The 12,909-nt window shown below is 45.4% G+C and overlaps 2 protein-coding genes across 3 annotated transcripts in view; both read right to left on the reverse strand.

The window, feature by feature from the left end:
• Nucleotides 1–12,909, reverse strand: part of LOC100511652 (glycerophosphodiester phosphodiesterase domain-containing protein 4) — an 882,168-nt gene that overhangs the window by 640,873 nt on the left and 228,386 nt on the right. The window lies entirely within an intron of this gene.
• Nucleotides 7,508–12,909, reverse strand: part of INTS4 (integrator complex subunit 4) — a 121,943-nt gene continuing 116,541 nt past the window's right edge. For both annotated transcript variants that reach the window (XR_014814762.1, XM_084975421.1), the window contains exons 22-23: nucleotides 12,549–12,669; nucleotides 7,508–7,960 (exon numbers count right to left, since the gene is read on the reverse strand). Coding sequence is in view for 1 of the 2 variants with exons in the window: in XM_084975421.1 (XP_084831547.1) it covers nucleotides 7,782–7,960; nucleotides 12,549–12,669 (300 nt within the window). In the remaining variant the exon portion in view is untranslated. The remainder of the gene's footprint in view (nucleotides 7,961–12,548; nucleotides 12,670–12,909) is intronic.

The following is a 12,909-nucleotide window of genomic DNA, read 5'->3' on the forward strand; positions in this document are numbered from 1 at the left end:
ACAGCTCCGATAGACCCCTAGCTTGGGAACCTCCATATGCCGCAGGAGTGGCCCTAGAAAAGGCAAAAAGATAAAAAGACAAAAAAAAAAAAAAAAATCACATTGCAATTGGAGCTTTGAAACATTGAGCCATCAAATCAACCAATTTTTATTAAGTACCTTATATGCCAGGCACAGCTATAAGCTCCAGAAAAATGGCAATAGAAGTTATGAAGCTTATATTCTAGTATGCAAAATAAACAAATAAATAGAAATGTAAATAGAATGTTATGAAGTACAATAAGGCAAGAAAAAGTGATGGAAGCTATATATGGTCAGGGAAAGTTTCTTTGTGTAATGACACATGAGCAGAGCCCTGACTGAAATGACGTGGCACAGTAAAAGCAGCTTTTTTTTTTTTTTTTGGTCTTTTTGTCTTTTCCAGGGCTGCTCCCGCAGCATATGGAGGTTCCCAGGCTAGGGGTCGAATCGGAGCTGTAGCCACCAGACTATGCCAGAGCCACAGCAATGCAGGATCCAAGCCACATCTTCAACCTACACCACAGCTCGAGGCAATGCCAGATCCTTAACCCACTGAGCAAGGCCAGGGATCCAATCCGCAACCTCATGGTTCCTAGTCAGATTCATTAACCACTGAGCCACGATGGCAACTCTGTAGCTATGCTTTGATACTTGGGTCCTAGGCAGGCATTCTACTAACTAAACCTGAGCCTTGCCAGACAGTTTTCTCTGGGCCTCACATTCCCTTACTGTAACATGATGGGGCTGGACTAGATGCCTTTAAATGGTCTCTACCGGCATGGATGGTCTTTGTTTTAATAAATACCAGGTGCTCTCTGTGAAGCCTTAGAACAGACTGAGTGAACTGTAATAGTTATCTTTCCCCATCTCTAAAGAGTGATGAGTATGGGCTTTGGTGTCTCACAGCCTTGACTTTGAACTGTGGCTTTCTGCCATTCACTGGTTGGCCTTTATTTAACCTCTCAGAGTCTCACTGTTCTCATCTGTCAGATAATATTAGTACCTGGAGTTATCATAGGTATTAAATGGGGGTAATTCACAGGAAGTCTTAGCACTCTGCCTGGCACGTAGTAAGGACTCAATAAATTGAAAGTACTATCATCATATAATGGGGTTGCAGTATAAAGCTAACTAGTTTCATTTTATTGTTCTTAATATAGCAGCTTATATTTCATGGATTCATAGAATGTTGGAGCCCAAAGGAATTATCTACTCTATTATCTCACTCATTTATTCAGTAATTCTCTTTCATTCTCATTTACTGAAAATCTCTTACTGATATTCTTAAGCCTAGTTACTGCTGGACCCTGGGGGTACAGGAATGAGTAAGTTATAGTTCCTGCACTCAGGAGTTATGTGTGAGAGAGACAAATAAACAAGACAAAATGATGCACTGTGTTAACATTATTAGTTATAAGGTCTGGTGGCGGCACAAAGGGTGGACTGACTTATCCTACCAGAATGGGAGAAAGTTAGGGGAGATGTCACTAAGGACATAACGCAAGTCTTCAAGAATGAGAAGAGGTTCATTTATTCACCAGACGTTTAGAAACCAGCCATTTACTACATATGGAGTCTATCTTGGCCATAAGTAAATAAAATTGCTCCACTACAGCCTTCGTTGAAGTCACAGCCCAGAAAGCTGACTTCTGTTCCACGTGATCCTATCATCTGATTAGCTCCACTGGGCATCTGCCCTACAGGTAGCCATTCCATAAAGTGAACAACAACTTAGGATGCAGCCTGGCAAGAAAAGATGAGCGAAGAGCACTGGAAGGGAAAGCGATCCTTCCAAGATGACCCAGCAGGAAAGTGGCAAAGGCAGGATTAGAACCCCGAGCTGTATCTAGATCTATTTCCACCACCTCCTTAGGAGGCCCATGGGAGAGAGATCCTCACCAACCTGACATGACACCTAGAGGTCTGAGGGCCCCTGCTCAGTGCCCTTTCTGCAACCAGCCGTTTGTCAGATGGCAGATCTTTCTACATCTCAGTTTCCTCCGCTCATAAAGCCAGACACTTATACAGTTAGGAGGGATGTCTGATAAAATTCAGACAGCTTGCTGTATTGATAGAATCAAAAAATTTTTTGTCAAATGTAAGAAGAGACAGCTCCGGTGGGCGGTGCATAGGTGTGGGTATAATCAGTGTTCTGAAGTGCACTGTCTCTACAGTAAAGAGAACTTAGCACAAACTTCATAGAGACAGAAGTATCTGGCAGTGAGGTTATTACACTTTGTATAGAACCTGCTAATAAAAAGAGCCCCTACTCTAGATCTGTTCTGCATGGTCAGTGCTGGAAATGTGCAGAGCCTGGAGAGAAGCTCTTTTTTCCGTGCTATACTTGGCCATGTCTTATTCATTAATCCCTTTCATTCAGTTTGTAAGTTGCCTGCACAGTCCTCACTCTGCCCTCAATTTCTTCTAGCTTGAGCAGTCCCTAAGAGAAGTTTGCCAAGTGGTAGGTGTGTACCTTCGCCACAATCCTGTTTGCTGAGGTCAGTCATGCCAAAGCCAAATATAAAGTCCTTTCAGAAACTTGACTCTCAGGGCTGGCTTTCTGCAAACATGCTAAACTTGCTCTGGATTCATGGACTCACTCATTCTTTCCTTGCCTGGCACGTGCCAGGCACTGCGGTGGAGATACAACATCGACATTCTTACTGACCAGCTATTCACAGACTGGGTGGAAGAAACAGACATGTAAACAAACATACAGTGATGATGCAGAAGTTGCAAACTGGCACAAATCTACCCACAGACAGGTTTTGATTGTTTCAGAGTAATTTTAACATTTACTTCAGTTACAAATATATATATATATATATATATGTATATATATATATATTTTTTTAATATTTGTCTTTTTATCTTTTCTAGGGCCGATCCCACGGCATATGGAGGTTCCCAGGCTAGGGGTCTAATCGGAGCTGTAGCCGCCAGCCTACACCAGAGCCAAAGCAAAGTGGGATCTGAGCTGCATTTGCGACCTACACCACAGCTCATGGCAACTCAGGATCCTTAACCCACTGAGCGAGGCCAGGGATCGAACCCGCAACCTCATGGTTCCCAGTAGGATTCATTAACCACTGAGTCACGACAGGAAGTCCAGTTACCAAAAAATTTTAAATGGCTATTTTTTTACATGAAAATATAGATTTCTCGGTGTTCTTGTCATGGCCCAGTGGAAATGAATCTGACTAGCATCCATGAGGACACAGGTTCGATCCCTGGCATTGCTCGGTTGGTTAAGGATCCAGCATTGCTGTAAGCTGTGGTGTAGGTCACAGAGGCAGCTCGGATCCTGCATTGCTGTGGCTGTGGCACAGGCCAGCAGCTACAGCTCCGATTAGACCCCTAGCCTGGGAACCTCCTTATGCCACGGGTGTGGTGCTAAAAAGACGAAAAAAGAAAAAAAGAAAAAGAAAATACAGATTTCTGGCTTTTTTATAAGAATCAGAAAATCTGACATCACCTGGCTCACAGGTCGAGTGTGGAGCTGAATAGCAAGCACCTTCTGCCAGAGGATGTGCTGATTCTTTAGCCTCTACTATCTTCCTCCAGGCCATGTGACCCCCCTCCTTCTTTTTTTTTTTAATTTGCACAGATTATTACTTTTCATAACTTTGAAAAATACATTCATGAAAATTACCTAGGATGCATTTATTAGATTGACAAAGCCATGTGACCCACTTTTTTCCCTGCCTACCTGCTTCAGGGTCTGCATTTGGGAACCTGCATTAGATACTATGCCTGAAGAATGTAACGGAGGCTGGAGGACCACTGAGGCAACGCACCACACCCACAGGAGACACAGACAGTTTCCAGAATGAGCTCAGTCCTGAAGAATGATAAGAAAGGAACAACAGAAAACAGTCTGAAGAGCATATTCCAGAGTTTAGCCAGTACAAAGGTGTGAAGCCAGAGCGGGCAAGGCGAAAACTGGGAATGACCACAGATAATCCACTACATCTGGAGACGTGGAGAGAATGTTCGGGACACAGTATGAGGCTGGAAAGGACAACAGGGGCATGAAGAGCCTTCAAAGATAGGGTTTATTTTTTTAGTTTTTTGCCTTTTTAGGGCCGCGGGTGCAGCACATGGAAGTTTCCAGGCTAAGAGTCAAACTAGAGCTACAGCTGCCAGCCTGTGCCACAGCCACAGTCACGTGGGATCTGAGCTTCATCTGCGACCTACACCACAGCTCACCACAGCAACACCGGATCCTCGACCCACTGAGCCGAGGCCAGGGATCTGAACCCGCATCCTCATGGATACTAGTTGGATTCATTTCTGCTGCACCACAATGGGAACTCAAGGAAAGGAGTTTAGATTGTATCCTAGGATAGAGGTTTAAGGAGGGGAATGGGGCGATCAGATCAGGGTTCTAGAAAGATTACTCTGGTGGTCGTGTGAAGAGCAGACTGAAGGGGGCAATATTTGAGGCAAGATTTAGGAAGCTAATCTCCACTTTAGGAGAGATGATGAAGGCTGCATCAAGACAGAAACAGTGAGCATAATGAGAAGGGAACTGAGTCAAGAAGCATTTAAAGCAGCAGAATCTAAAGGATTTGATGGCTGCTTTTATAAGAGGGCTAAGGACGGAGTCCAACATGATGCGGTTTCTGGCTTTGACGAGGTACATGGAAGACCACTGAAAAAGACAAAACGACAGGTTCCTGCCATGAAAACCACATCAGACTTAAGAATTAAGAGGCCTGGGTTCCAGACTTGGCTTCCACTAACTCAGTCCCCGTGGACCTGCACACTCACTTGTGAATGAGGGTGCCACACTGGAGAAATCTTTTTGCTCCCTTCCATGTCTTTATAATATTAGGTCATTTTCTTTTTCACATAAACCAGATGCAGAAAAATCAAGATCCTCATGTTTCAGGGGAAAAGGAATTGAAAACGTTTAGTCCCAACCTCATATGATACTTGAATTCCTTTACAATAAAGCTGTCAGGAGCTTGTTCAACCTCTGCTCGAACACAACCAGCATGGAGAATTTCTCCTAATGCAGTCTGTTCGATTCTTACACAGTTTTTAAAAACTCATCCTGAATCCAGAAGATGTGGTACATATACACAATGGAATATTATTCATCCATTAAAAAGAACAAAATACCAGCATTTTTTTGCAACATGGATGGACCTAGAAACTATCATGCTAAGTGACGTCAGCCGTACAATGAGACACCAACATCAAATGCTTTCACTGACATGTGGAATCTGAAAAAAGGACAGACGGAACTTCTTTGCAGAACAGATGCTGACTCACAGACACTGAAAAACTTATGGTCTCCGGAGGAGACAGTTTGGGGGGTGGGGGGATGTGCCTGGGCTGTGGGATGGAAATCCTGTGAAATTAGATTGTTATGATCATTATACAACTACAGATGTGATAAATTCATTTGAGTAATTTAAAAAAAAGAAGAAAAAAAAAAACAAAACTCATCCTGATACTAAGGCAAAGTCTGCCTTTTCCTGTAACCGTCTTGGGTGGGAAAAGTATAATGTTTTGGGTTTTAAGATCTAGGAGCAAATCTTGATTTTGCCCTTTACAAAAGAGAGACATTCCCCACCTAGAAAATGAGGACGAACCCAGAAGGTTTTTTGTTTTTGTTTGTTTAATAAAAGGAGCAGTGTATATGAAAAGGATTCAGCATACTGTTCCGGTGGAAGGCTTTCTATAGCTATGGCAATGGAGGGCGCAGTTAGCAGCCATGGACCTTGCTGTTTACCTCTGGGCTTCATCCCAGTTAGTATCATGAGGTGCTTGCATCGGGGCCATGGTATGATTTGGCCTGGCTTTCAGCTTCGTTTTATCTCCAAGGCAGGCAATTTTCTTTAAGGCATCTTGCTGACACACAAGTGTCCGCTGATGACACATCCTTGAGAGGTACTAAATAGGTGAGCACAGTAGAAAAGTAAGTTTCCTGGAGTTCCTCTACAGCAGTTAGAGGTCCTGGCCCAAGACCACCTGGGTTCAAATCCCACGTCTGTCATTTACTAGTTGTGTGACCTAGGCCAGCAAGGCATCTCCAACACTGGAATCATCAGAGACACAGTGGAAAATGATGTTATTTCATACACTGGATCCCTCTTATAATCCCAGTTTCTTTTAATCCTCTGAACTTTAACTGCCTAATTTATAAGACGAATATAACAGGAGTCATTCATACCTACTAGAGAGGGTAGTCCTGAGGATTACATGAATTAACTGATGCGAAGGGCTGGGCTCACATTAGGTGTATTAAACCAAAAGTCAAACATGCTTGAACTCAAATTCCAGCAGTACCTCTGAGTGACTGTAGGATCTGTTAGGTTTACCAGCTTTCCAAGTACCAAATATGATCAAGCACAGATTCAGATTCAACCAAGCACTATTCAATTAAACACATTCAACAGCTCTTAAGGTATAATTACCTCTATTTTACGGATGAGAACACTGAGGCGGAGAGAAGACCGGAAGGTTATTTTCCGTACACGTCTCCTGAGGTACCATAGCTCAGGCCTTTGCAGTTACCTTGGATTTAAATGAGTACAGGCTTTACCAGTCACCGTACAGTTTTCCTACCACTGACTTAACCTTTTGGTCTCACTTGGCTGTTGCAAGGATTAAACGATAGGTAAAGAAGGAAGCACAGGGAGTTTCCATCGTGGCACAGAAGTTAACATCTGACTAGGAACCATGAGGTTGCGGGTTTGATCCCTGGCCTCGCTCAGTGTGTTAAGGACCCAGCATTGCCGTGAGCTGTGGGATAGCTCAGAGACGCGGCTCGGATCCCATGTTGCTGTGGCTCTGGCGTAGGCCAGCAGCTACAGCTCCAATCAGACCCCTAGCCTGGGAACCTCCATATGCCTCGGGGAGCAGCCCTAGAAAAGGGCAAAAAGACAACAACAACAACAAAAAGAATGAAACACAGACCCTCACATGGTTCACAGCTCTGGAGCATTTACTCTTCTTACCCTCAAGCTGCACCTTTAACTCACGTGCAGCTCTGACACTGGAGTCATCAGAGATGCAGTGGGAAACGATTTGTTTCTTACACTGCATCCCCTTTCCATAATGCTCGTTTCTTTTCTAAAACATGGCCCTTCTGTAATATTTTGGTTCAAAGGATAATGGCAGTCAAGATCAGGAATTTCCCTGAGGGATGAAAATGATTCACTCTTCAGCTGTTCGTTCAGTCCTTGGCCCAGCTCTGCCTGAGTTAGGAAAGGAGACTCTCAGCAAGATAATGAATGTCTGAGGCTGCTCAGGAACTGCCGATGGAGAAAAAGTACAGCAGTCAAAGCTGCTCTGGAATCGGTCCTGGCAAACTGACTATTCAAGAAATAAGGCTATGGCTTCAATAACCAGTTCTTTGGAAGCGGCTAGAAAATTGGATCTTTGTGTTTCACACCTGAAGAAAGAGGGCATGTGGTATATTATGGAACCCGTAGCCACACAAATTTCTTTAAGGACCAGGGACTAGAAAAGCTTGTTGTTTTCTCAACTTTATTGGGGGCAGGGCTGGGGAGGCGGGGGTGGGATGGGACAGACTTGAAGGGTTTTGTTTTCTTTTTGTTGTTGTTTTTGTTTTGGCTTCCTTACTACAAAATAATGTGGCCAAGTTTGGTACCCAGGAGATGCTACGGGTCACATGTTCCTCCTTAGGTCTATGTACCATTTCTGGGTGAAATGCTCCAGGCTTCCGGTTCACTGTGATCCCAAGAAGGGCCTTCTATGCCACGACTGGAAAGACTGCCTGGGACTCAGCGCCTTGCGGGTTTGGGCATTATGTAAACTTTCACAGGCTTGCTGAAGGGGATGGTGCCTTCGATGCTGGTTTCCACCGGGGGTGACATCTCACCACCCTCAATCCAGGGGGACTTTGGAATGCGTGAATTGGAGTTGTAGGCCAGCAGCAGCCTCACTTCCACCTGGCATGGTTCTAGAAAGAAAGACAAAAAAATATCCTCTGTGACTGGGCAATGCCTAGGAATTAAGATGAAGTGTCAAGAAAAAGCAACATTAAAAATGGAAGCAGGAGGGTTTCGATACCATTTCTTCATCTGTCTGCCTCCCATTCTTCCCCCCTCAGCCAACAAAAACACTTTGCCAGCCTGAAATCCTGTGAGCCTATCCCTAAGCCTGCAGATGTGCTTCTGCTTTTCTGCCACTGCCACCTCCTCCTCGGGCCTCCTGGGCTCCCAGTAGTTAAGAGCCATGGCTGCTAAGACAGTCAGAGAGCAAGCTAAAAACCCTTCTTTTTGGAGTTCCCGTCGTGGCGCAGTGGTTAACGAATCCGACTAGGAACCATGAGTTTGCGGGTTCGATCCCTGCCCTTGCTCAGTGGGTTGAGGACACAGCATTGCCGTGAGCTGTGGTGTAGGTCGCAGACGCAGCTCGGATCCAGCGTTGCTGCGTTGCTGTGGCTCTGGCGTAGGCCAGCGGCTACAGCTCCGATTAGACCCCTAGCCTGGGAACCTCCACATGCCGCAGGTGTGGCCCTAGAAAAAGGCAAAAAGACAAAAATATAAAAAAACAAAAACCCTTCTTCCACGGAGGCCTTCCAGTCTCAAGACAGAGAGCCACAAGGTACATGCACGTGGCTGATTCTTGTGCCCAGACAATCACGCCCTTTCTGCACAGGCAATCTCCGGCTCCAGTGGCTGCATGCTCAGTGGACTCTACTGTATTAGTGTAAAAGGAGCCTTTCATTAGCAAACACTTCTGACAGAAAACTCACTAGTGAACATATTTCAGGGACCTCAAATCATGGCACTGAACCTTCCATTCTTTCATGACATGACATTATATTACCGATCTGGTGTCTGCAGGTGGCAGCCTCCAGCAAAAATAAACAAGACCTCCCTCAGACTGCTGACTATTTGGTGGAGGAGGCAGAGACAGCTGCAATGGAGCACAGTGTACACTCTGTAAGAAGCAATGAGGAGGGAACACAGGAAGGCCTTGGAATAGAACACCTGCTCTGTGCCGAGCACACAACCCCAAGAGTGCTCACCATGCCACACCACAAAACAAAGGCTGTCACAATCCAACAAAGTCCCAAGGCTCTGAGAGGTTCTGAGTGACTGCCCAAATCCACACCAGTGACAGAATTTGAGCTCAGTTCATAAACTAAGCAACTAATCTTTCTATCAACCATGTGGTTTCAATAAAGAAGGAGGAGGGGATTTCAGAAAAACTTAAGGGCAAGTGAAAAGACTCAGAACACCACGAGTGTGGGTGTCCTTCCTTGATTTCCTGTGACTGGGTCATCTCTTTAATTTCCTGAAAGGTGCAAGTATTGAGGAGGTGCCCAAGGCTGAAGAGCTTAGAGGGGAGAGTGAGGGCTGGATAGATCTAAATGAGCAAGGGCAGAGATCCCAAGACTTCTCAATGCTTCCTCGGACGTCCTCCTAGTCACTTCCAGACTTTTCCCTAAGGAGCAGAACAGAGACTAGATTGCTGTCCTTCAGGAAGCAAGAGGCTGGCAGGCAGCCAGAGCAGCTTAGCCAACCCCAGCGAGCTGCCTCAGCATCATCATTTAATATAGGGCCTCATACCAGCCTTGAGTGTATCTGTGATGAAACGACCACTGCTCTCTGGTACTAGGCTCCAGTATCAGCTCTCCCACTACGCTCTCCTCTCTGGTCCTAGATGGCTACTGCCAACCCAGCAACCACAACCTAGCCCAGGCTCTCACAGCACTTTCAGAAGCCAAACCCTGGTAAGGTCAGAGGACTAAACCCCACCTGGTCATTATGCCTTCCTTTACCAGCATGTGAGCAGAAAGGTAATTCAAGCCACTGCCAACAGAGGAAAGGAGCAGGAAGAGAAAACAAGAGGGAGGCGACAATGGGAGAAAGAGACAAAAAATCATCAAGGACAAATCACGCAACCAACTTGTTTCGCCTGGAAGAACACAGCTTTATAAGATACGCATTATTACTCCCATCTTAAAGATCAAGTGAGACAGGAGTCCCCGTCGTGGCGCAGTGGTTAACGAATCCAACTAGGAACCATGAGGTTGCGGGTTCGATCCCTGGCCTTGCTCAGTGGGTTAAGGATCTGGCGTTGCCATGAGCTGTGGTGTAGGTCGCAGACGTGGCTCGGATCCCGTGTTGCTGTGGCTCTGGCGTAGGCTAGTGGCTACAGCTTCAATTCGACCCCTAGCCTGGGAACCTCCATATGCCGCAGGAGCGGTCCTAGAAAAGGCAAAAACAAAACAAAACAAAACAAAAAAGATCAAGTGAGACAGAAAAGTAAAGTAACTTTCTCAGGATCACAAGCAAGGCAGAATTTGGAACCCATCTATGCGTCTCAAAGCTTCTGACCTGGTAGCATCCCCTCTCCCAGAGGACAGGCTCTCGGCAGGCAGCTGAGGGACCAGATGGAGGAGCCCCTACCACACCAGGCCTCATTTGCTGGATTAGGAGGGAGAAGGTGTGGGCATACTCAGAATGAGAAGATGAGTCACACTAGGGTCCCAAGTCAGATGGGAGGATGGGATAGCGAAAACACAAGGGATTTGGGAGTTAGGACATCTGAATGCCAGCCTCAGTGCCACCACTGATGAGCAACGTTGGCCTCCACCTATGTGTCTATAAAACAAACAGCAGAATACTAACTCTCACCCCAAAGTTTCCTAAGAATTAAATAAATTTTAATCGCAAATTTTAAATTTTATGTTGGATTTTCATTATTTGTTGAGTCCCTACTACATGTCAGGCACGAGGGACACAGGAGATAGAGGCACTGGGGACACAGAGGAAAGTGAGGTGCTTGCTCCCGTCCTAATTGGAAAGTCAGTCAACAAATGAGAAAACATCTGGCACTAGTAAGTGCCGGGCAGAGAATTAAAATAGAGATTTGTAATTGTGATTACATAGAAATCTCTCGGAGGAAGTTATCCTGGATTAATTACAAATCTCCAGGCGCAGGGCAGCCTGAAGTGCAGGCCTGGCCCAGGCCAACAGCACCACTTCCTCTTCTTTCTTTCTTTTTTGTCTTTATACCAAGTCATCTATACCCACCCAACACCTCTGATAGAGAAAAACCATTAATAAGGGCACTAAATAGTTACTCATGGATTCAAAAACATAGCGCAAGTAAGTTCCAGAGGGCATCCACCTATTTCTAAGATAAACCAGACTTGGTGGTATTAAACATCTTCTCAAGTAACAACCATGGTTCTGCATCATCTTCAGTGATTTAGGCAACATCACTGAGGTCAATTCTCTCCTACATTTCTGGTTCTGCAGACTGAGCGACTGAGCCTCTTTTTAAAGTTTTCAAAGCAGACTTAGAGGCTTGAAATGTACTGTCACTGCACCTGTATTCTCTCATTTTATTCTTTAGGATTAAAGAAAAATATTTAAGTAACCTCCATGTCTTTTTCTTTCTTTCTTTTTTGTCTTTTTAGGGTCGTACCCTGGCATATGGAAGTTCCCAAACTAGGAGTCCAATTGGAGCTGCAGCTGCTGGCCTACACCACAGCCACAGCAACGTGGGACCCAAGCCACATCTGCAACACACACCACAGCTCATGGCAACACTGGATCCTTAACCCACTGAGCGAGGCCAGGGATCGAACACACGTTCTCTTATATACTAGTTGGGGTCGTTACCGCTAAGCTACAACAGGAACATCTTAAGTAACCTCCCTGTCTTTTCTCAAATGATCGAGGTTCTACTCAGTCACTGTGTGGGGAGCGTAAAGTATAGGAAAAGATCACATTCCTTTGCATCGCCCTACAAACCAGCCCACGTGGGAAGGGAGGGCAGTAACAGTTGTCATTTTTATTGTTTTGGAGGAATGAACTGAACTGTTCACAGACAAAAAGAGTGATTTTAAATTTTTGGTAGAAATATAAAACTGTTTGGTTTTCAGAGTATTTCTCAGACCTAAATAGTACATTGAGAACCATTATCCTCACTTTGAAAATGAGGCAACGGTAGGAGGGCGTCTGGCTTGTCCAGGGTTATGTGGCAAGTCCGCGGCAAAGTCAGGATAAGAACATCGTTTCCTGACATTCAGCCCAGGGGTCCTTTCTATGAGACTCTCTTCTTTTTTTTTTTCCTCCCCCAGTCCCCTCACCCCGCCTTTCTTTTTTTCTATCGAGACTCCTTTCTGTTGTAAATCTCCTTTTTCATCTTTTTTGGCTGCCTTGTGGCATATGGAGTTCCAGGGCCAGGGATCAGATCCGAGCCACAGCTGCAAGCTATACTGCGGCTATGGCAACACCAGATCCTTTAACCCACTGTGAAGGGCCGGGGATCAAACCTACGTCCTGGTGCTGCAGAGATGCTTCTGATCCCGCTGTGACACAGCAGGAGCGACATAACCTCCTTTTTTATCTTCTAAAAGAAATCTTGTGCTTTGTGCAATCAAAGCAATGCAGCCAGTTCGTCTAAATGTGTCCAGTCTGAGCTTTTAAGCTCCTCAAGAAATCAAGTTCAACCCTCAGCAGGCCTGCTTCAATCATATTTTCAAACTGAAAAAAAACAAATGCCTTGGCCCACTGACTCCTTACCTGTCCAAGCGGTGTGGGAGAGGTACACCTGAGTGATAAGCCGGTGCCGCCCTGGGCCTGGATTCCGGAAGTCTGCGGGCTTAGGGTGGATGATCTGAGCCTGGCCATCTGGATACAAGACCTATGAGGTGACAGAAATGAGAAACAGAGGCAGAAGAGCCATGAGCTTTTAACAAAACTGTTGGTGACCTCTGCTGTGAACCCGAAAACAGGAGGAAAAGAAGACATTTTAGCCTTCATAAGAAACTGCTCCTGGAAGGAAAGACAACACTGCCGACATCTCTCTACCCCCTCCCCAGTACAGAGCAGTGAATGACAAATGTCTCCTGATTCCTGGTGAATGAGTGACAGGAATAAAGTG

Source organism: Sus scrofa, chromosome 9 (genome assembly GCF_054392235.1).
Source record: "Sus scrofa isolate SSC_HxYL_T2T_F1_AM1 chromosome 9, Sscrofa_HxYL_maternal_Yorkshire_Landrace_v2.0, whole genome shotgun sequence".
NCBI classification, from domain to species: Eukaryota; Metazoa; Chordata; class Mammalia; order Artiodactyla; family Suidae; genus Sus; species Sus scrofa.